The sequence below is a fragment of the Homalodisca vitripennis genome, chromosome 3 (genome assembly GCF_021130785.1).
Source record: "Homalodisca vitripennis isolate AUS2020 chromosome 3, UT_GWSS_2.1, whole genome shotgun sequence".
In the NCBI taxonomy this organism is placed as follows: Eukaryota; Metazoa; Arthropoda; class Insecta; order Hemiptera; family Cicadellidae; genus Homalodisca; species Homalodisca vitripennis.
Window position 1 is genome coordinate 28169797 of NC_060209.1, and position 25785 is coordinate 28195581.

Consider the following 25785-nt stretch of genomic DNA (forward strand, 5'->3'; position numbering starts at 1 on the left):
CCTTGTCTTAAATAATAAAAAAACAGTTCAGATGACCTTCAGCAATCTACGCAGAGACCTTAACTTGACGCTCCCAGACCTAGAAATAAAAAACACCACCAGACACCTTGGTATCATAATTGATGATAAACTGTCATGGAAGCCACAGATAGATCAACTGTGCAAAAAACTATCTGCAGGAAACTATGTTATACGTAGAATAAAACAGATAAGTGGCACAGACACGGCCAAGGTAGCTTACTTTGCTCTCTCTCGTTCGAATCACACCTGAGATATGGCATTGCCACTTGGGGAGGAACATCCAAAACCAAACCTTGAGAGAGTTCTGATCAACCAGAAGAGGGCAATTAGATGCCTCGCAGGCCTTAACTACCGTGACAGCTGCCGAGAACACTTCAAAAATTTTAAAATATTGACAGTCGTATCACTCTACATAAGAGAAGTAATCTTCCACACTGTAAAAACATCACAGCCAAGACACTCAGATCTGCACCAGCACAACACTAGACATGCCTCGGACTTCGCACTTGCCCCCACACCATCTGAGCCTATACAAGAGGAAACCATCCTATAAAGGAGCCGCCTACTTCAACCACCTTCCAGAGCACTTAAAGAACCAACCACCTCACCGCTTCAAGAAACAAACTGACTCTGTGGCTCCAAGAGAGACCTTTTTACACAGAAGAAGAATTTACAAACAGCTAAAAATTGTTACCTTATACCTGTATAACTGACGCTATGTAACTGTTCTCAAAGAACATGTCAATAAAGTATATAAATCTAGCCAAATAAAACATACTTCTCTACAGAAAGAAAGCCAGTCACAAATAGTTTTGCTCAACACATTTTACTTTTCGTCACTGCATTCTTACATCAAAAAGTCAGTTTGTCTGGTTCATAGAGAAATAGTACATGAGAGTAACTATATTTCTCATGCCAAACTTAAAACCTTCAAAAAAAGTGTTGGCAAAAGCGTTTTTCGTGACAGAATGAGCATTTTCACCTCTTTTCTGGCATCTAAACACCAATGTTTGCACCTCTGACACGAGTCTTCATTTCACTATTGCAAATATCACAAGATGGGTTTCCAGGAGCCAAACCTACATCTTGCAGCCACTTAAAACAAATATCGTCACTTTGTAATGATATCTCACATAATTTCCTCATATTAATCGCCATTTTCATGTTGTTCAAATTCTCAGAAAGGTACTGATTGTAGTTTATTGTTTTCATTAAACGTTATTAATTAATAATTTAAAAACATAGGCAGTGTTAAATTTAATTTATTGGAATATCGAATTATTCTCAAAAGATGCGAAGCATTCAATCAAAACAATCGAATGACGAGTGTAGGCCGCTTATTAAAGTCTAGCCAAAATACTACATGTAATGGCTGGCTAATTTTTTTCCAATCCAATGGGATGCATAAATCAAATCATTATGTTGGCAGAATGCAAGTTATATTATAAGAGGGTGAGTTTGATACAAAAAATTGACAACTAACAAGACTAATTGTTGTTTACCTAAAAATAGTTAAATTGTTAGTTGACATGGGCAAGGATTAAAAAAACGGTCCCTTTAATCAGAATTGATGTTTGATAACTTTAATAAATTAAACACTTTTATATTTAATATAGATAAGAGATATCAGATTATTGATTAATTTATTAAAGGTAAAAGGCTACACCTAGTCTATATCCAAATATTTTGTGGCCAGATGCAAGGGTTTAATGTTTAACTTAGATGAAAAAATATAAAATTACTTTATGAAATGAAGAAAAAAATAAAATTAAAAGACAATCAAAGTTAAACTAATTCCAAATACTTTTACTGTACTAGTCTTCTGAATGTTATTAATATCCTTTTAAGTATCAGTAGTATATCTCATTCCTAAAGACAAAGAATAAAATTATTATTGAAAACAATTTCATAATTAAATTTTAAATTTGTGAATAGTTTGTGTATGAAGTTTAGGAAGTACTTACTGTGAATTAAGGATCAGGTTGTCCTGAGTGTGCAGGAAATAGGAAAAAGAACTGATTATAAGGTTAACTTTCTGTCGGTTAACTATCCCGGTGTACTCAGTCTCCAATCTCCCTCTTAACAACAGTCTTTTGGTAAGGAGGTAGTAGCCAGTAGCCTAACAATAATCATATAATCTGTTTTTTATCTGTTCTCCAGTAACGACAACATGTAACCAACCAGAAGTCAAAGTCCCCTTAAACTGCCAAGAAGATACTATATTTAAAAATTTTAATTCGTTTCTTAAAACTTTGACAAAGTTTTTATTTTTTCATGTTATGGTTACGCATACACCATAACTGGCATACAGGGCTGGTATTTATGCTATAGTAACATTTAAGAGCTTAAAGTAACACATTTCTGGGGGCGGCGGTACATTGTTTAGACATTCATAATTTATATAACAAAGTGTTTTAAGTAAAGTTTAAAAATGTATTACAGCAACATTTTTATAATATAACTGAATATAGTGCTAAGAGGCAAACTCGATTAGTGTTTTTTCTAGAATTGAAGTAAGCTCTTGCTGCGGTTCAGTAATTAGGTATCATTCTTCAGGATACTGTTCATTATAATAAATGACATTTCGTCGTGATTTTAATAAAGATGAATAGACTTAACACTAGCGACTGCAGGTCCCTTACACATTGAATTTGACTTTCTCATACACTTATACACAATTAAAGACACTTTTATCGTTAAACAGGCCGCTTATTTTATATTACACGGAATTTACAAAGCATGCAATACAAAACTTCAGATATATTTCACATTTTTCTGTTTTCAGTAACGTATTGAAAGTGGTAATGCCGCTGTCGTGGTGACAATTAGTAGAAGCTGGTCTAAGTATACACGGTGATTGGTACTTAGAACAAAATAAATTGGATTACTGTAAATGGTATTAGGAAATAATTGGTTAAAGTTTTTGTATTCGGACTTCTATAAAAATTTTTTTTTAAGATTGTCCAAATTTTTGACAAGTAAACATAGTTTATCAATATTAATTTAGATAAACTCTCTAAACTGTTGTAAATCCTTAATGTGTGATAAATTTCGATCATAACAAATCATTTTTCGTTGCAATTGGTTAAATTATCTTTTTATGGTATAGAGTATCTAAAAATACAACAGCTTTACAAATTAACTTCTGACTTTAAGAAGATCTTAAACTATCCAAAGCAAGTGTAAACGTGGCATAATATTTCCTTCTCTCCAGCAGTTGATAATTTAATTGGTATATTGGAATTAAAGAACGTTCTTGAGATCCAAGGTATAGGAAACTGTATTGATAAAACTGTGTAAGATTGTTTAAATTCAATGAGTTTTATTCTACATGTCATTGACACAAATACTTATTATAATTAAAATGTTGTTTCAAAAATAATATGATAAATGAATATCATGAAGAGATGTGTTCTCCATTGTAAATTAGAATTCTTAATTAAATAAATTATTCATAAAAATAGTTATTATGCAAATAGGTTTAATAAGTAATTGACGGGACATTTTAATCGCTTTAATCGATATCATTAAGATCTGACGCGTCATTTTTTACAAGTATTAGTTACAATCACATGAAATTTTAAAGTCGTGTTTAAGAGTTCTATATTCAAAAGTCTCTCCAGGCCAGGAATTCATCGACTGAGTAGAAGGGCCGCGACGATAGTCACTGCTTCTGGTGAGATTTCAGTTTTGCAGGAGGTAACATTTTGAACTCGACTGGAAGGCTATTGAAGTACCTCGCACCGGCGTAGGATGGTTTCTTCTCGAAAAGTGTTTTTTCTATGGGATGGGAGGTTGAAGTTTTTGGTGAATCTGGTGTTGTGGTCATGTATCTGGGCGTTCCGAGTGAGCCCCCTTTGAGCGAGAAGAGATGATACCCTCGAGAATGTAAGCAGCCACCACTGTAATTATTCCCCATTTAACAAAAGCCCATATACAACTGTCGCTCGCCCCCAGATCTACCATGATTCTCAGAACTCTTTTCTGGAGCACCAAAACTTGATCCATGCTAGCACGAGATGAGCCACTCCACAATACTATAGAAATACTATCTCATCTTGCGGTAAAAGATCGCGTAGTAAGCGATTAGTGCTGTTTCTTTAGTGCCAATAGCCCATAGATACTTTCGCATCTTATGGCGAAAATAGCAGAACTTAATTTTAAGCATAGTCCTTCAATGTGGGTGGACCAAGATGTATTATCATCTATTGAAACTCAAGGATTTCTAATGGAATTCTCAGTTTGCAGTCATGGTAATCCCGAAATGTCATCTTTGTAGGCTCCAAACATCAACTGCTTTGGTTTTTTTCTTGATTGAATACTAAGTCATTATTTGAGCAGTAATCGATCGCAATATTTATTGCTAAATACGATCCTTGATTATAGATCCTTCTGAGGGATTCTTCTGAAGGATCTATAATCAAGGATTCGATTCAATTTTCAAGTTTTCAATGGACTTGTTGGACGAGAGTATCACAGAGTCGTCGGCGTACATGTAGCATCGCCCGTAGGGGCTGATGTGGCCTGGGAAGTCATAATCAAAGATGGTAAAAATAGTATGATATATATATATATATATATATATATATATATATACATAATAGTATTTAATATTTATATCATAGTATATAATATTTTACTATCACTTTGCGGGCCAGGAAGGGCTGTACCCTCGGACAAATAACCTCCTATCCCAGTGTCTCTGTTTTCCCGTCCCTGAACACACGGAGGTACAGGAGCCCGCTCGGAACAACACAAACCTCTGCGTTTATGTCGCATTACCTAAAGAAGTGCCGAATTGGTTGGATCCTGACGTAAGCCGAAGCAATCCGTTAGCAAAACAAATTTACACAGTTCACCGCCAGGGGAAGTATGAGGTTTCTCTCCGGCGAAAGACACTCCTTAGTCGTTCTCTACAGTGCCCATCAATCTTCAGACAACCTCTCTTGGGAAGACTGAAGAATAGAAAAAAAGTAAGATGGAGAATTGATGAGCTAAAGAGAAACGACTGGCTCATCCGGCTTATAAACCAGACAAGTCATCAAGTGTTGAGGAAAGAAAAGAAAATCAACTATTATTGTTTAGTAACTAGTAATTACAATGCAAATGTACGAAATCATGTTATACTTAGTAATTACAGTTACATGTCTTATTGTATAGAAATAATGACATACTCTAATCGTGTAAACAGGTGATCGCTGTCAACATTTTTCTTTTATTGGCGCGTAGGCAGACCAATATTCTGTAGATTTTTTTTTTTTTTTTGACTTTAATTTATTTACAATCTGTTTATATAAAACAAACAATAAGTAAATTTGATGATAAATCTTAAGGACATGGTTAATCAAAGTTCATTAACCTTAATTAATATAAACATTTAAGAGATTGTTCATGATATTTGTTAACAATAGAACCCCTGTAGCTGGATCGATAGGATTAATCACATAGTGCGTGTTTGGATCTATTTTTTACAAGTAATAGAGTTATAATTATCAACACAATGTACACATCGATGTCGGTGATTGCTATAGAGTTTGGTACAAACATTCTGTTGGCAACGAGTATTTTGGATAGTGTGCTTTATCTTATAGGTAATCTGCCAGAGCTTCATGACCTATTGGTGAGTGCAGATTATGAATAACAACCTGAAAAGGTTTTCTTTTAAAGGTATACTCCTATAATAGATATAAATGAAATTTGCGCTTTGATCTTTGAATTATGAAGTTGCAAGCATTTTGCAGTTCTATGGATCGGAATATACTATAAGGCAGCTTCCTTTTTATTAGTGGTGCAATTGAAGTTATAACTAATGGCAGATTTTAGTGCTTTCCATATTGATGTATAGTTCACGTAATAATTTAAGAACATTGCGAGTTATTAATAGTAATTAATATAAATCAAAGTTACTATAATTTGTATTTTTAAATGTAATTCGCCAGTTTATTATTTATGAATTTGACATTAGCACGGTGAAAGAACTAGGAAAATCTGTTTCCAACGGGCTAAGGATGCTACTATCTACGCCAGAACACGTGATAATAAAATTTCGGAATCGATTTTCAACATGAACTTCCACTCTATACGTTTCTTACTTTTCATGGACCATTCATGGTACCTACTAATATAAGTTACAATTATAATAAGTTTAAACTAATACTGCGATTACTACCTTTCCGTAATCCGTACCGTGCCAGATGTAGTTATTTTTTTTAATTCGGATTTTGTATCAGTTGGAGAGTCGTAATGGGGTTTAAATAAATTATACAATTCTTTGTAATATATATCAGTGTTATTATTTTATCTATGTTTTATAGAGTAATAAATGATGTTTCGAAAAGTATTATACTCTAACATTCCTCTATGGGGCAAAACGGCACAAGCGCTGTGTAGTTGACGACTGTCGAGTGGAGCCGGTTATTCTTTCATTTGTATTTGTGCGAAAATGGCGGGTGTCAGAGATCCTGGGCTGCTGGCTCTTGTTCACGATTTTGTATCAAAACAAGACCAACATTTAGGACAAATATTTCAGAAGAAAACAAAAGCTGTAAGTATATTTAATGTTTTAATAAAACTAAGAGTTTAGTAGTGTAACTAATTATATAATTGTGTATGTTGGGAGGTAGCTTCTCTGCGGCACCACGTGTGTGGTAAACAATTGAATTCGAACTAATAACTATATTAACAATAGCATTCCTTCAGCTTTATTTTTCTGTTTAGCTCCATCATTTTAAGACTTAAGGATTATTTGTGTAAAAGAATGTAGTCCTGTATGAATTTAAATTATAAATCTTGTACCCTTAAGAAATGGTTGAACATGGGATGGGGCAAGTGAGACTACCAATACTATAGGTAGTTTACTAATTATACAATTAACTTAATAGTTTATTATGGCATATGTATTTTAATAAAAACTATTTGATTTTACATTACAAGGGAAATGCCTATTGTCTGAATTGCTGGATTTTGATAGAGATTTATCCTTGAAATTAATCCTTGCTCTAAATAGTATAATCAAAAAGGATTAATGCTCTTCCTAGTGGTTTTAGATGTAATAGAGGTTCTAGTTGCAATTTACAAGTAAATTCTTCTCCTTTTCGAAGTAGTCTAATGGAAATAACTGAGAGACATTAACAAGTGGTGTACGCTCATTGTTCGATTGTTACTATTGGAACGATTAGAATATTATCCAACTTAGATAGTATTATATAATAATTGTACACAGCAAAAATCATAATACATTAACAACATAAATAATACATTATAGTTTTTAATAACATAATAAAACAAACTATGGCCTAGACGTACATTTAACACTATTACGGAAACGTATTCAAAATTACGTCAATGGAAACACCTGGTCTCTGAGACCGCAATTTTCGTTTTTTGTAGCCTTGTATCACAACAACTTAAATATAAATTGAATATAAAGGTCACACATTAAAAAAATAAGTTCCATTTGTTATATGATATTTATTTTAAGTACATATACAAAAAAATACCATATATTACAACAAAAAATTTGATAAAAAGATAAATTATTTTTCTTTATCATAAATCTAAATCCATCAAAGCTAAAATTTAATTATGGAACATTTAGATTTAATTAATTTGTTACGTACTACTAATATAATATACTAATAAAAAGGAGGAAACGAGTGTCTATGGTAGATAAAGAAATCTAAATTACTTGTATTTTGCACATTCTAAACAAACTTTTCTACTACACTCCAAACACACGGGCTTTTTGGAGTCAATGCACATGTATGCAGTTTTTCTTTGTTTTTGCCCATGGGCAAGTAGAACATGTTTTCCTTTTCTCCATTTTATCAGACGGAACTTGTGGGAGATTGGCTTGAAGCTGTCGGGCTTGAGGCTGTTGATGTGGCTCTGGCTGCTCTTCACCCATGGTCTTCTCTATGTTCGCCCGTAGTTCACGTGGAAGGTTGGTGTTCATCAATCTTGCTTGTACATGAGGGGCAATGAGTTGGTAGCCCAAGGCTTTTATGAAGTCAAAGCGTGTCATATCGGGTATGTCCTTGAAACTCATGTACATCACAAATGAATTTATGGTTCCTATGCTCACAAGCCTGTAGAAGACAGCAAGAGGCCAACGCCTGGTTCTACGGCTTGAAGAGTACACTGCACATTTCATGTCGAGAAGATCTACTCCACATTTTGTACTGTTGTAGTACAAAATAATTTCTGGCTTTTTCTTCTCTTCATTGTATTGAGCAGTGTGATGCATACTTGATGCTAATATAACAGCTCGATTCTTTTTAGGAACGTAGCTTAGAAGAGTCATTTTTGGTCGGAATCCATAGATGGAAGAACCAGGAGTTCGATTAGGGTTCGGCAGAAATTCTTCAGGAATTTGTTTTTTGTCTTTTTTCATTGTACCTACGTAAGTCAATTTCCTCTTCAACAGTTCATCTATTACTTCAATGGAAGTGAACCAGTTATCAGCCGTTACATTCCTGTTGGATCCCTGGGATAGGGCGACAGACGGACTATGGATTGCGTAGGAATGCTCAAACTCTTTCTCAGATTCTGTTACTCCTAAGCTTTCACTTCCTTTGCCTGCGTAAATGTATGCATTCAGCAAGTATGATGTCTTGGCATCCGCTAAACACATTACTTTTATGCCATATTTTTTGGGTTTTTTTGGCATGTAGACCTTATAATTCCATCTTCCTCTAAATGGTAACTAACATTTCATCCACCGTTACTACTTCAGATGATACACAATAATTTCTCTGACAGTTAGATATGAATTTAGTAAATATCTCTGATATTGGTGCAGTTTTTTATCGGTTCTTTCAGTGCGTGTATTAGCATCGTCAAATCTCAAACAAGCAATTAAAACTAAATATCGTTTTTCAGACATTGTATTAGAAAATATAGGTCGACTGAAAGAGCCTTTGGAAAACATAGATAGTATTTTCTCATCATTTGACTTCAGAATTGAAGAAAGCATAATTATACCTAGAAGTGCGTTTATCTCGTTTTTATTAGTATCCCTGTAGTTACTTTTATTCGTTTTGTCTCCCAATTTTGGAATTTGACTCTGCAAATTTTTTTGTTTGTATTTACTACAATAGTGTCTATCATCTCATCATCAAATAAAAGATTCCAAAAGGTTGAATATTCTTTTGAGAAACGTTTTGATTACCAGGATTTGGCAGAGCGTAATCAGCTTGGTCACGATCTAGTAGTGCTTCTTCATCTGCTGAATCTTCTGATGATTCTTCTGGTACCACAGGCTCCCTCGTAGCAGCAGCTTCCTCCTCGGACAGTATTGTAAATCGGGGTCTTCGTCAGAATCGTCAACTTCTTCAAAACTTTCGGCTGAATCGACATCACTTTCATAGTCCAACAACCTACGTATCCTGTCACTATAATCTGGGTCACTAGTGTTCACTGATCTACTGGTACTTGGCCGGTCCATTTTCGTCTCAAATACCCACCACACGTTACAGGAAACACCTGGTCTCGCAGACCGCTACGCGCACAACGTTCACGGAAACGCCTGGTCACACAGACCGTGTAGGTTTTGACTAGCGATACGTCAAGGTCAAACGCTTTGCCGAAACTGATCAATATTTGTAGTATGGTAGAGGGGGGTGAGGGAGGCAGCTTACTGAGCTGACCAGACCCCACGCTCGCGCAGTGTTGCCAATACAAGAGAAACAAATTTCCCTAGTGCGTGTGAGACCGCGGTTTCCATAAGAGTGTTAAGAAAAGGTGCAATATTACAACTTGTTCGGGCTGCAGTATAATAAGAGGCCACCACCACATTTTATCTAAACTATAGAAACAAAACTGTTGATACGAATTACGTTATTTTAAAACTATTAAGTAGTGTATCTATAAAATGTAACAAAACATTTAGTTACTTTTTACTGTTTTTAAGGATATTCTATGATTCTGTTGTGGTGGTGGCCTCTTATAATACTGCAGCCCTTGCTCGCTTTTATAAAATGGAAGAAAGGATTCTCCTCCCATTAGTTCCCAGGGCTACAGTATAATAAACGGTCACCAACACAATCGGATTATGACTATGATTATCGATTTTAATATTGAATGCCACATTTGACCTATAAATATTCATTAATAATCATTGCCAGCTTTCTTTATTTAGAGTAGTGACGGCATTACCAGCTATTATTTCGTTTATGTAGGAGAAGGCTAGTGATAACGACATTTTTATAAACACTGAGCAATATTCTTAATGGTTACAAGATAATGACCTTGCTCCTTTAAATCCAAATTTTCCTGCTTTTTATTGACGAAATGAAAACTACAATTAAAGTTGTAAATCAAATAGTATTTCGCGGGCAGAAAAGTAAGAACAAACACGACATACCAAAAAACAATCTTGAGAATACAGTAGTAGAGTCCCGTTAATCCGACCTAATTGGGACCGAGCCCTATTCGGATTATGTGATTGTTCGGATTAGCCAGAATTACAGAAAAATACGGTTTTAAATTTGAGAATGGGTCTATTTTGTTATAGAATTATCAACATTGTTTATTAAAACATGTTTTCTGACTGTTGCATTGTATTTCTTGACAAATAAACATGCTTGCGAATACGAAGCACATTTACCGTATTTAGTGTGAGAGTTCTATTGTTAAGCAATGTGAGCTTACTGGATATTGTACGGGTCCACGCGTCATCCAATAGACTCTCTTCAATGCGACAGAAGACAATAACTGAATTTATGTATTTTAACAATTAATATTGTACTCAATAATAATATCAGTACTGTACGCCCAATTTTTGTTTGATTTCACTTCTTAATATAGTAATTTAACTCATACTTAACCTATAAGTTTCAATTTGGTACTGTACCTGTATTTAACTTCATTATTTATGTACTGTACCGTACACAATTTGTCTTAATAAAATACTGTATGTCTATTTAATTAAAGTTTTCTTTGTTTATGTACGAAATGATGCACCCATTTTCATTTTTTAAGTAATTAGTTCCCATAACTGTGCATTATCGTTATAAATAATAATTCCTCCTGGACCTGTTCGGATTAACCGATGTTCGGATTACACGTGTTCGGATTAGCGGGACTCCACTGTACTTGTTTTGAACATTTTAAATTTGGTATTATGAATATAATGAAAACTCATGTACTGATTTAGTTGAAATCAAACAAAGTAGGCTATTACCTTTTTTATTAATGAATGTACTTTTGATGCCTTCAATACCTGCAGAAATGCCATTACAGATTGGTCAAAGTAATCATATATGTACTACGCTGCTCAAACGTTGTTTAAATAAAGTTGTCATTTTATGTTATTTGAAACAAAGGGTAGGGTATGATAAGCGGACCCGGTTTTTTTTATATCGAAATTGGCAAACGATATTACTGAAACATAACCATCGATATAACCAACCGTTACTGATTAATTATTTTGAACAATTAACTTAATCTATATCAACTGCTGTAAACACTTTCAGATAATACACATAATCGTACCGAAAAACGTATGTGAAATTTGTGGGAAATAAACAACTGTAACTGTGAGAGGAGCAAATATGGTCGTCTTCAGTTTTCCTAATTATGGTTTGATCACTGTAAATTATTAAATTCATATCTTAATTTGAAACATGTGATTGTTATTGAGGACAGTGGATACTTTTATATCGATTGGTAGTCTAGGATTTGAGATGCGAATATTAGGTATCGATGATTACATTCATCGATATAAAAAATCGGATCCGCTTATCGTACCCTACCCGAAACAAATACATTCATTATATATATAAAAGTATAGCTTCACTATAATACGATTTTAAAAGCCTAAATCTTAATTCAGTTCGACATTATCACTAAAAATTAGTTCAAAGTAAAATCGTGTTTCTTTATTGACTAATGGCGGCAATAACGGTAACGTACGTGTCTTCTTTCTTTGACTATCAGTCACGTTTATCCTTTAAAATACATAAAGTAAATAAATGTTATGTTTTGTTGTAATTATATTATAATTTGTAAATTATATTAATATTTATATACATTCATTTCTAAGATTAAAAACTGGCAAAACCATATTGTTCTTTGAAATATCTATTATGTTATTTGTCCCAACATTGTGCTTTCAGTTTTTTGGATGGTCATGAATATCAATGATTCAAATCATTCTATAATCGTAATCCAATTGTGTTAGTGGCCGCTTATTATACTGCAGCCGTTCCCAGGAAGTAAACCCACATGCATATCTAGAAATATCTCGCATATTTTCCCCATATTCATTGCCATTTTCAAATTCTCAAAAAAAAAAAGGTTAAATAAATTGTAATATTGAATTATTCATTTGGATAAGGGAATCATCCATTAGATAAAATCAAACAAATAACGAATGTAGGCTGCTTAACTAAATAAGGTTAAATTAGGTGTTAAAGGAGGGAATAACGGGGTTATCAACAATTTTGCGAGAATTTGAGCAGGAAGAAAACGTCTTATCAACTGATGTTTAACTGTTTTTTTTTATCATCTTGGCCACAGTTTCTACCTCCACGGTGAAGTATTAATCTTTTTTTTCATTTGTTATTTCAGTCCTGTCTGTTATTGCGCATCTTCTTTGGGCGATAATGTCTACACCGATCTAAAACCAATTTTAATTATTTCTTTAAGTAATGTAATTCATTTCCAAAAAGAATTTTTAGGCAATCACAAACCTTACATTGCAAAAAAATTATCAAGTTTTTAAATTTTAGTCCATTGATCTAGGGGACTGAGTTGAACCAGGGCTTTTTACCGGTGTGAAACTGCGAATGGATTTCCTCTCACTACCCCCATACTTTATAACCAGTTTCCACTTTATACTGAATTGAGAGAACAAACTGCCAGACAAAAGTTATTAAAACCTAACCTATAAACTAACAAATTTAATGTGTTAACAAAAATAATATGGTAGGTAATATTATATAACTAAATACAAATTTAACGTTGGCCTGCAACAAAAATAAATTATGAAAGTCACAACCTCAGTCCTAAATTGTAAATGGGTTTCCATGACCATCATAAATGTTTAAAATTACAATTAAGGATTTATTCTAAGCGTGGTGAAATTTTAGTTAATACTAAATTAAATTGATGTTAAGAAGATTATTAGTTGGAACCAGTTTGTTGTTAACTGTTAATTTCGTTTGATACAAAATCAATTTATTGTGCAGTTTATAAAGTTTATTTTACATTAATTAATTCATATTTATGTATTGAACTTAGTTATTCTGAAAAGCTTCTCTAAGCTGAGAAATGCTTGGAAATAATTTTTTTTATTTATATATTTTCTTCAATCCATGGCATCAATTTTTTTGGGGGGGTATTTGGAGGTACAACTTTGAGAATTAAAATTTCCAAGCATAACTTTAAATCTCTCGCTTGCAGCATCAATACATGTTTGCAGCATCTAGTTTTGTTTTGTTTTCTTTTTTTTTGTATTATAGAGACATGTAGGAAAGCAAACCAAATTCGAGTTTCTCCAGTAATAAGTCAGAATTGCATACGGTGGTGCAAGAAAGAATTTGGATGAAAAAACAAGTAGTAAATATTCTCTTAAAACTGTTAAATATTTACATTAGCACTTATTGTTTTTTCAAATACAAAATTCATAAAATAGAATAAATTTTTTTTATTACACTTGAGGAAGGCCGACATTTTTTATCTTGTAAAAGGAACTAGTAGTTGAATGCATCATAGTTAGTTTGGTGCTTCCCCGTGCTGATTACTAACAAAAAACATCCTTCAACAGTATCTTACTGATCAGTAAAATTCGCTGATTCACTAATGCTTTAGAGCTGAAAATATTACAACCTTACTAACCATTTATTGTATGTAGCAGGAATGCCAACTATTGTAGAAGTATACAAAGAATTTTAATTCCCATTACAAAGTAAAAAAACAACACAAATGTCTTTTCTTTCCATTCAGACAAAATAAGTATAATTTAATGTGCACTTGTGCACATTAAACTATACTTAACTTTTAGTAACTTATAACTTAACTTTTTTTCATAACTTTTATAGTGAAAAGACATACAAAAAGCATCACTCATTAGCACCATAAAAGAGAAAGCAAGTCTAAATTCCTTCTAATAACTATGCAATAAAATCTGGGCAGATGAAAAGCGGACCTGGTTTTAATATCATCTAACTATAATCATCAACTATCAATTAATATAAACACTAAATAAGTCATACGTTTTAAATTAAAAGAATTAACTACATATATATATATATTTATTAAAACATCTCATAGGCCTAAATAATGTAGGAACCATGACCATCAAACAAAAACCTAGGAAAGGCAATAGGAAAAATCTATTTAAATAATAGGGAAGACATAAGAACGGAATGAACATCTCGAAATCGACATTACAGTTTATCATCTCTCAATGCCATTTGCTTTGTTTTCTTAAGTTGACTATCTTTTTTAGGACAATGTTTATTTTAGCCATGTTGCCTTAAACAATCAACACCACTTAATAATTTCTAAAATAATATACAATGACTGTTATTGTAAATGTCTATACAACCAAATTTAACCAATCAGGAAAAACAGTGTTAAGGTAACCAAAGAAGCTGTGCAATGGTAACATAACTGAAATGGCAATAAAAAAACGATTGGAAATCTTTACCATGAAGGTAAAAAACTGACCAAATGAAGAAAAATTAAAATAACTCTTATTATCTTAAAATGCATTTGGTGCACCTAATCTTTCAGCTCAAATTCTCATGTTAATATTCACAAACACCATACGTCATAGCCAGAAAAAACCCACAATTGCTATCAGTTTGATGAACCTGTACTGCACCTTCTCGAGAATATCATAATGCCTCTTCTTGTCCAGTATACATAAGAGCTGTGCTGAAAAAACCCACAACTGCTATCAGTTTGATGAACCTGTACTGCACCTTCTCGAGAATATCATAATGCCTCTTCTTGTCCAGTATACATAAGAGCTGTGCTGAAAAAACCCACAACTGCTATCAGTTTTGATGAACCTGTACTGCACCTTCTCGAGAATATCATAATGCCTCTTCTTGTCCAGTATACATAAGAGCTGTGCTGAAAAAACCCACAACTGCTATCAGTTTGATGAACCTGTACTGCACCTTCTCGAGAATATCATAATGCCTCTTCTTGTCCAGTATACATAAGAGCTGTGCTGATTGATAGTTCTGTGTAAGGGTTAAGATTTTTTAGAATGATTTGCTACATGATGTTTTTGTTTATTGTAAGCAATAAAACAATTTCAATTTTTTTCAGCCTGCCTTGCCAAAGGGGTCACCTTCATTAGTAGACGTTTTTCAACACTTCCAGAGGTAATTATCATATTTTTAATTAAATAGCCTAAAGTATTTAAATTAAGATTATTGATTGACCAAAATTTTGCCTATTAACCCATTGGCTTATACATATTTTTACTATCAGCTCAACTGGAGTTATCCTATTAAAAGGGCTAAAAACGTAAGAGTTTTGTTATATGTTTATAAAAAAATTATTTTTCAAGTTATTTGGTTATATTTTATATCTTGGATTAACATGAAATGGGCTTTAATAATAAATAGATAGAGATATATTTTGTCATAATTTAAAAATAATAATGCTGTACAAACTAAAAAAGTTTGGGAATTTTTTTTAATTAAAAATATTTTACTAAAATAATATAAAATAAAATACTCCATTGTTGCTTTTATTTTATTTGAAATGTATTTCTTTACCTAGCAATACTATAATATGTGTATATAAATATGTGTATAGTTTGTCAGAATAAATGTTTTTTCTAAATACTGAAAATTCCAAGAGTATTGATTTTTTTTTCTCTTGTACACTAATATTCTTATAATAACATATTATTCATTTAAATTTCAATTAATTGTAGTATTGCAGTTTTTCTTATGTGTTACAACAATATTAGTCTAATTTATACTAACATTTGGTTGAAAAAGGAGTTAAAAATTATTTAGATGGGGCTGTACTTGTCACGGAACGGTTCCGTGATATAAATTTTGAGCCCAGACCAGCTGTCACGGAACTGTTCAGTGATTCAAGGCCAATGGGTTAAGTGTTTTATGTGTACGGTAAATGTTGAGTGTGTAGTATTGTATCATACTCTCGCCTTAATTACGGAAAATCTAACACAGTTAACTCTGTGCAAAATGTGTATGACGGAAAATGTCTTCACCCTTTTAATATAACATGGCAGTGTATGTATTAGCCATTTTGGAAGGGTTAGAAGACCTAAGGATTATTTATATGGATATTTATAACAGTAGGATGTTAAAATGAAACTACTACCACTTATAGTGTCATTTTAAAGTATGTGACCTGAATATTACAAACCAGACAAGGTAGGAAATACTGTACACAAGTGCATGTAGTAAGATACCTTATTTTATTTACTTAGATTTTTTTATATTTTTACATATTGTATTGTTATAGACTAAAACAGTTCATTTTGTGTAAATTAATGAATGTTTTAATTTTTTTCTAGTACCTCAAAGAAAAAATTGAATTTAAAGGCAGGCCCTGGCACCCAGAAATCGGAGTCTGATTCTTCTTCAGGTATATATTATTGTCAATATGTTATTACTGTAATAGGCTTTTAGTTTTTTACTGTTATGATATTTCAAAAATATAAAATTTCACTATTTTTATGCACTTATTTTATAACTCGTTTACCCTCAAAATCTTATAAAAGTTTGACTAGTTTAAGATCATATCTGAATTATAAGGTAGTGTAAAATTAGTTTCTACATTAAATATTAAAATGATTGTATTTTATGGTTGAAAGGATTTTGTTGGTGTTTAGGATTAGAATATAAATGTAAAAATTAGCTAAAAATCCACTTCCTATGTATGTTTTATAAACAATTTCTGAATAGATTCTGTGATAATTGTTATGTTTGTGTATGAACCTAATTTGGAATTAGGTAGATTTCACAGTTTTTTCTAGATTTTTGTTTGATAGAGGTTACATAAGGAGAGGAATTTAATTTGACTAAAACATGAGATCAGGTTTGTGTAGGCTTGCATAATTTTAACTCAAATTTGTTACTTTTTGTTATAGAATCTGAAGATGAGCAGCCTGTTCAAAAAGTGCCACAAATTAATGGCAAGGGACCACAGAAGTCACCTGCTCCAGCATTGGGACAGAAAAAAATGGTTGTAGTTGAAAGTAAAAGGCAAGTATTTTATATTTTTAATAAGTGATAATTTAACATAACTTTTTTATTAATCCTTAAATTAATAACTTATGTACATCATTGAAATACCCTTTTATTTTAGTTTATATATTTCTTATTTTCCTCGTATTTAAAAAAGTTTTTTTGACAATATTCAAATCAAATCAACATTTATTCCTTAAACAAATGCACACTTTAGAAATACAAATTAAAATACAGGAATAATCCCCGCAAAGACTGTAGGTCTGTGAGCGGGGAGAGTTCAACGGTAAAGTTGCACACATGAATCTAAAAATACAAAATAAGAAACTTCTTCACATGGTACTTAATTAAATATACATTGTAGGTTTATAATTTAAAAATTTAACTAATATAAATATATTCTAAAGTATATAATAACTTTGTACTATTTAGAATAATTAGATTACCAAGTTTGGAGTATCCATCAGAATATGCGACGCTGACATGTTACTAGTAATTATACTAAAAGAAACTAAAATTGTGTTAAAAATAAGGAGAACGCAACAGCCTCCCAGCCAATACGGTACAACCATCGACTCACCCTCTGATTGTAGACAGCCACACTTTCACTCTCCATTTTTAATTCCTCTGGCAAGTTTCTAAAGATGATTTGAGCAAGTTAAAAAGAGTTAATAAGTTCTGAACCATGATTTAATTTAGGGGTAATGAATCTGTAGTTAGTCCTGTGCCTTGTTTTATAGCCATGCTGTATTTCTGAATATTACAATTTTGTTTGGTGGAAGTTTAAATTGAGATGATTTCTAAATATATCCCGACATTTGCCATCATTAAGTTATACACAATTTTGAGCTTCTTTGGCACAGACTTTTTATCTCTTCAGACAAACATGATTCAAAGATTCCAGAAGTCAAGTCTGTGACAGAGTCAGGTGTTTTGTATCACTGAACAATGGTAATTGTCTAGAAAATCATGTTTCCTTCACAATCTTTTCATCGTCAACAACAAACTGTAGATAAATAGTTTCTAAATAATTGTTTACTATTAAAAATATATTTTTTAAATCTGTTGTCTCAAGGGAAAAAGTAGCAAAAATGCTAGTGTAACTAATAATTATAATATATACTATTTAAGGTACAGTATAATAATAATAATAATCCAATTGCAATTTTTGACTCTTCGATATGCTGAACAGTGTATTTAAAATTTTAAGTTGTAAATTTAATGTAAAATAAAAACACTGATATCATCCTTTCAAAATCATTCATGGCTATTAAGAAATTTAAATCAGAAATCATTTTGATTGTTATTTAGATGCCATATTTAAAGGAAAAGTCATTTGCAACAGAGTTTAATGATGATAAAAAATCTCCCTGAATGCTGTGGAGGAGAGAAATTTGTTTCAAGACGGGACTGAAAACTCTGTATGGACATCATTGCAGTTTTTAACAACTCAGTTTTTTACTTAGTGCAAATTTCAATTATAGATGCTCATCAATAAAAATAATTTTAGCAGTCTAATGGTGTTAAGTGTCACTGATTGGTGTCTTCAATTTTGGAAAAAAAGAAAAGCTAAACAAAAAAGGAATATTAATTTTTTTTTATTAGCCTACACTAGCTGTATATGGCAATTCTCCACCTATAATAACAGTGTAGTTAAACCTTTTCAATCATTACAATTTTGAGTTAGTTTGTCAGATAAAAATATTGTATAGGTTGTTAATGTTCATATTTTGTCTTGTGATTAAAAATTGTGTATAACTATTTAATGCACTTTCCACTTACCCAGATTACATTTATTTTAAGGGAAAATGTTGACTGCACTAAACCTGTAAAGATTATGAGTGTAGTACGTAATGAACCAGACAGTAATGGCACTTGTTTTACAAAGCGAACCCTGTAGAACATATTGAGTTAATTTAAGAAATTCTGACTGACTATCAGATGGCTTAGAAAAATATTTTTTAATAATTTACCTAAGGTCAGAATTTGTAAAACTTGTTTTCTGGTAACTATCTTGATTAAAGCTTGACCAGTGAGGGGAAATAGTTTAGTATTACTAATAAACTAATAGCTGTACTAGTATTGATTTCAATTGTAGGAGGCACAGCATTATTGTGCTCATTTGTTCCTCACACCCGTTATCAGTATCTTTATTATCTATATGGTCAGTACAATATTCATTTAACCCTCGAGCTGGCAGTTGAAATGTCCTCAAGTGGCAGGCCATTTTGAGGTGTTTTGCAGTAGTATCGGTTTTTAATTTTTTTTAATATAATTTGATTATAAACTTATATATTGTGTTATATATCATTCTTTTTGTTTCACAAGGAAATTTACTTTTTAGTAATGCAAATGAAAACTCCAAAATAAAAAAAAAATTATGTAAAAGTGGTGGGGGTGCACCTATAAAAAACATATTGTGTGAAAACAAATATTTCCAAAATACCCAAAATGTTGAAAATTTTATATAGTTTTAGAAAATGTATAGTTTACTACATTTTATTTTTATTAAAACAATTATGAAATACTCTAAACTGAAGAAAGTACAAAACGGCTAAATTCGTTGCTATGGCCACGACTGTGTTATAAAATTCATCAAAACCTTATTTATTACTCGAAAAATTCATAAAATACTCTAAAATATAGAACAAAACATGCTCTACAAAATAAAAATATTAAATATAAAAATAAATAAAGAAGCTTTATATCATGATCATCGCATATGAAAATGATCCTAAAGCTAACTAAAACGATCACAACACTGCACATAGCCTAGATTACAATGGCTCACTAATGTCTTTTTTTTTCACATATATTTCTTCATAACATCATAAAACACAATCTACGAGAATTTATACGCATAAATAAACACACTTATTTCATGTAATAAACTTACGTTTTAGATGGACAAGAATAACGCGACCGGGTAACAATACAACAACAACGGCCGACTGTTTACAAACAACTCATTTTCAATACGTCATAGTTACATCATGGCTGCTAACAAAATACATCGATCAAATCAGCAACTATTTCTGATTCCAGTGGTATATGAATCATGGCAGTTTAGTTCGTGTATTGATTATAACAAATGTCAAACGGGCACGTGTCAAATCGACTGATTTTCAGGCAACTGCCACTACAGAAACATTAATTTCGACTGATAATCAGGCGACTGCCAGTTGTAGAGTTAAAAATGTTAAGTCGTCATGAGTGGTTTTCAAATACTAATGTAATTTAATATAGTAAAGTTTTCAATTAAAAAGAATTGGAAGCCACTATATGTACATAACATTAGTAAATTAGTATTCAAAGCTTGCTCAAAAAATATACTTTGAACCCACAATACCCTATGTAAATTATTTATATCAACCTCAACTAGTGCGTAGCGAAAGTCAAATCAAATTTTGAAAGATGTTTACAAAACTAGTGATTGTTTATTCTTAGTTTTGTAACTTTCTTTATAAAAATGTTTACACTCTGAGTTCGAATACTTCATAAATGAAACTATATCATTGATAAATCAAATATTTTATTTCATTGTGAACATTATTATGAAAATTTAAATTCTTTCTAAGAAGTTAAATTAAATTTTTTTTTTTCAATTTAAACTGGGTTGTCAGTATTGATAAGAGCTTTGGCATAAACATTCAACTATCTTCTAAGTTCTCTGTTCAGATTTTAATCTTTTGATATTTCGTCTCCACTGTAGAGAGCCATTTTTAATCAAGAAATTAAACTAAACCTTTCTTGCTAAGGTGCAAGTCAATATCATGTGTCTTTTTGGGGTGGTCTTTCACAGTGGGCCAAACATAAGTTGATTTATGTCTTGTTTCTGACCAAAGAATTAATTTTTAACCTTTGACATCATATCATTTATATACTTTTCTGTAAACTTTTAGAATACATAAACAATGTTTCACAAAGTTTAATGATGATAAATATAGTCTCCCTGAAATCTGTGAAGGAGAGCTAAAAATGTTTCAAGACGGGACTGAAAACTCTGTGAATTTGTATCTGTGTAATTAAATCATTTGTGACTCGTTTTGCTGAAATTTATCATATTTTTTTATTTCAGGAAACAAAGTAGTAGCGAGGAAAGCAGTGATGATGAACCTCAGAAAGCTGTTGTAAAACCAACACCTGCTACTCCTAAAAGTGTTCAAAAGCCTTTGCAGAAGCCTGTGGCTAAAAAGCCTTCAAGTAGTGAAGATAGCGATTCAGACTCTCCTCCTGCACCGGCAAAACCACAAGCTAACAACAAAGCTATTGTAAAACCAGTGCCCCAGGCTAAGAAACCTCCTTCTAGCAGTGAAGAAAGCAGCGATGAAGAAGAGGCCAAACCTACTCCAAAGGCTCTTGTAAAACCGATGCCAACGAAAATTGTTGAGCAGAAAAAGGAGAGTAGTGATGAGGATAGTGATTCTGAGGAAGAAGCTAAACCTGCTCCCAAAAAACAAAAAACCAAGAATGTTCCACAGAAACCAGCAAGTGCAGTGAAACAACCGCAGAAGAAGAAAGACAGTAGCAGTGAGGAGAGCAGTGAAGAAGAAACACCTGCATTGCCAAATAAAACTCTTGCAAAAGTACCATCAAAGGTAGGCCTTCAATATCACAGTATTCAAATAAATTGTCACAATAAAAGATTTAATCCCTGTGCATTTTTATAATTTTGAAACAGCTTCTTTTTCTCTCTAGAAGTGATAGTAATTGTTTTAGTAGTGTTAGGCCATTATACAGCTTTGAACAGTAATTTTTTTATTTAAAAAACAAACAATTAGCAGTATATTTATAGATGTGTTATATACATTTTATAAGGATGAACAAAGGGTATTAGATTTTTATATGATATAGAACCGTACATATTTTGTTATTTGCATAGGATGGAGTCATAAACAAATTTTGAAATTCTGTTTATTATGATTTGCAAAAAAGATTTTTTAACTTCAGTTTTTGGAGGAGGGAAGAACCATGTTTATGAAATGAAATTATTGTGAAAACAGACAGCAATATGTGTAAAATTCCATTTAGTTTTAGAAAGACAAGCTTAACAACCAAATATGGAAGCGTACTTAAACTACAAAACAAAATAATGCACAAAAAGTATGAAAACGAGTGTATACGAAAGAGTACTATAATAGATTTATTAACGTAATTGTACATTAAGTATTATATTGGAATTTTTTAATCGGGATAAATTTACATACAGTACAGTTTTAATTAAATAAATTTCACAATTCATTTTTGTGAAATAAATAAAAATTGCTTTTTTAATCTTTTACCAAACATTTTGATATTTGACGATTTGCAACCGAAAGTTTTGAAAACTTGAGTTTATTCTCAAGTTCAGCAGTTATATTCTTATTTCTTCATCTTTTTTTCATTAATTAATTCAACTTAAACAAATACCACATATTCAATTTATTTAATATTAGAACTATATTAGTTTTGTTGAATCAAAATATTCTCTTTCAATACAATAAGAAACTTTATTGTTGTTGCAGGCATCCGCAGCAGCAACAAAACCTACAATGAAAAAGGCTTCAGATTCCAGTGACAGTGAGTCAGAAAATGAACCTCCAAAAGCTGTGAGCACAAAACCAACACCGTCTAAAGCTCTTAAACCAGTAGCTCAGAAAAAAGAGAGCAGCGAGGATTCTAGCAGTGAAGATGAAGCCCCAGTGAAGAGTGAGTTTTGTGTAAAAAGTATTACAGACTTAAGTTTTTGTTCAAAAGTGTGTTTTTACAAAGTATTTAAGGTATAATGGTTTTCAAATAAATATATAGCAAGTGTCATGGTTTTTTAATAGATATCATTTAAAATAAATGGAGTGTTTAAATAACAGTAAGACTTTACCTAATATCTGATGTCAGTAGTTTTTCTTTTGAAAGAATTAACAGTGGGTTTCCATCAAAGCTGATATAGCACCCAAGTCTAGTTTCTCTTAGACCTATTAATAATTTATCGTAATTATTTGTATTTAATAAATACCAACATGGTGAACATTGAATTAAACGTTTCAAATTAAATGACTATGACATCCCTATATGGGTTTTTTGTTGAAGAATAAAAAAATTCAAAACTAAAATTAGGAATCTATTTAACCAACATAAATTTTAGAATACAGTCTATACCATAATGAAACGTTAACAAATTTACACAGATTTAAATCTAGTAGTATACGTTAATCAGATAATTATATTTTAACAAATTATAATCTTGGCTAAACTATACTCCTTACAATAAACTCACTGAGTAAACTAAACATTCTCACTGGCAAACATTGCACACACAAAATTTAAAACGCCCATCCTATATAACTTTTTGTCACTAAAAATTTATTTGACGTGAAATATTTAATTTCAAAATTATTTTAACTATTAAATTTAACTTTTCCTCTACTAATTCTGCACTTTTCAGTCATGTTCCTTAACCCTTTGAGTGCCACAGCGTCGCTAATTTTGACGGTACGAAAAGTGCATAAAGTGCCAGCGTCGCCAATTTTGACGTTTCGTATTTCGATAATATTTTATATAGTACAAGATTATTTTGGCCAAATAATCAGACGGCTGTATTCAATAGGATCCAAACTATCAATAAATACGAGTTTTATGTTGTTTCTCTACTATTTTATCTGTGAAACGTATGTTGTTTGGGTACTTATCAAGAAGCCACTATTTTTGGACGAGTTTTTCCTTATCGGGGACAAAATAAATTACAGTATTAAAAACAACTGACTTTATTTAACCTATTTTGGAATTTACAAGTTATTACGACAATAAATTAAATAAAAAACTATAAGAACAACGTTTCGTTATTCGAAAATATCAGGTCATTCGTTTGTCTATTTGGAGATGATTGGAGATAGGAAGTATGACTCATCGAGTATTTTCACATTCATTATGAAAGAAGGAATGTATAAGGAAGTTTATTTTGATATCTGATAAGGAAAACTCGTCCAAAAATAGTGGGCTGTGATAAGTACCTGTACGATGATTCTGTCTTCTAGTCACGCGACGTAGCGGACGAGTACCGTGTTGCGTAACAGCATTTCTTGTTGTTTATGTGCCGATAACCAAGCATTTGAGTAAATACAAAATAAAATATTAACTTATACAGTATTTTACTGTCTTTCTTTACAAAAGTAATGTATGATTTGAGTTGTGTTCAAGCGAAAAACGTGAATTTTCAGTGTAAATATTATTAGGGTTATTGTTTAGTAAATGTAAAGTTTTATGTAAATATGTTAGCAAGTATTTGTTTCTAAATTTACTAATCATATTTATTTGTGTTATATTAATGTTTTATTAGATTTATTGGGAAAACTACATCATTACTAAGTAATTTCTAAACTCTGACAAATGAAGTACAGTTTATAAAATGTCGGTACCGGGCAGCATTTTGTTAATACATATAATGCAATGTTTTTTAAAATTCTAGAATAAGATATTACACATGGGTTTTATTTAGAATCATATGGCCTTTATCATGGTATAAAGAAAAAAAAAATCTTAAAAATACCGTATACACACAAATTAGGTCGAAACTTAACTTTTTATACAAAAGTAAAAACTTTTCTTATAAATACTGAAATTTTTATATTTTTATAAATCAAATTTTATTTGTAATGATATGTATCACATTTTGCATTTAATAAGAAAAAAAACAACAACAAAATGATAGAAATCTGTTTGGTAGTTATTTTACAACAGCTTTTTTCCCAAAAGCTTACAAATATGCGAAAATCAGCGTGGCACTTTATGCATATGCCTTCGGAAAATACCCGTGGCACTCAAAGGGTTAAACATAACATAAAATAAATATTGAAAATAAATATGGTTATCACCTGTGATTTATTTAAAAAAATATATATGTAAGAAGTTATATTAAATACATTAATCCAACCCAGATTGTAAATTGTTTAAAATTCTGAAATCTTCCTTTGTTTAACCTTCTTATAATTAACTAAAAAGTAATGAACAATTAATCTAAAAGATTACAATTCTTAAACGCTGCCATTTTTAAGTTTTAATTCATTGTTTTTGTGCAAGCTACAGAAAGGAAAGAATTTGCCAACTGGATTTCATTTGGTAAGCTTAGCCATAGGATTTGTTGTGTACAATATATTTAATCATATGCCCAGATTATCTACTGATCAGTGTATGCCTGTTTTTTTATCTTTCATTGGAACTAAATTAGTAAAAGAGATGATTTTTAGGTTAACAGTTTGCATAATTACTCTCGAATTAAAACATATAGATACCCGAGTTAACTACAAACTAACTAGAGCTAGAATAAATAACAGCAGTTACATTTAAATGTAGCTTGTCTATGTCTGTGTTTAGACATGACGTAAATTATTTACAAACAATAACTTCTAGGTATACCTATCATTAACAACATGTAAGTTATACATGTCATTAACAACAACAAAATATAACAGTTTTTGGTGCTTTTCAACCAAACTGCATATTCATAACTCAGAAACTTGTAATCCAAGTAAGACTAAATTTATATGCAAGATGGATACAAGTGTACAGGTTTTTGTAAGGAATTTTGGAATTGTATTAAAAAAAA

The 25785-nt window shown here is 31.5% G+C and overlaps 2 protein-coding genes across 5 annotated transcripts in view; one reads left to right on the top strand and one right to left on the bottom strand.

Annotated features, from left to right (window-relative positions):
• Positions 1 to 2116, bottom strand: part of LOC124356724 (spermine synthase-like) — a 38601-nt gene extending 36485 nt beyond the window's left edge. For both annotated transcript variants that reach the window (XM_046807897.1, XM_046807898.1), the window contains exon 1: positions 1986 to 2116. The gene's annotated coding sequence lies outside the window, so the exon portion shown is untranslated. The remainder of the gene's footprint in view (positions 1 to 1985) is intronic.
• Positions 2117 to 6421: 4305 nt separating this feature from the next.
• Positions 6422 to 25785, top strand: part of LOC124356726 (nucleolar protein dao-5) — a 28054-nt gene continuing 8690 nt past the window's right edge. For all 3 annotated transcript variants that reach the window (XM_046807905.1, XM_046807903.1, XM_046807904.1), the window contains exons 1-6: positions 6422 to 6565; positions 15307 to 15362; positions 16535 to 16605; positions 17111 to 17225; positions 21286 to 21805; positions 22712 to 22895. In XM_046807905.1, coding sequence (XP_046663861.1) covers positions 6464 to 6565; positions 15307 to 15362; positions 16535 to 16605; positions 17111 to 17225; positions 21286 to 21805; positions 22712 to 22895 — 1048 coding nt within the window. In that variant the 5' untranslated portion in view covers positions 6422 to 6463. The remainder of the gene's footprint in view (positions 6566 to 15306; positions 15363 to 16534; positions 16606 to 17110; positions 17226 to 21285; positions 21806 to 22711; positions 22896 to 25785) is intronic.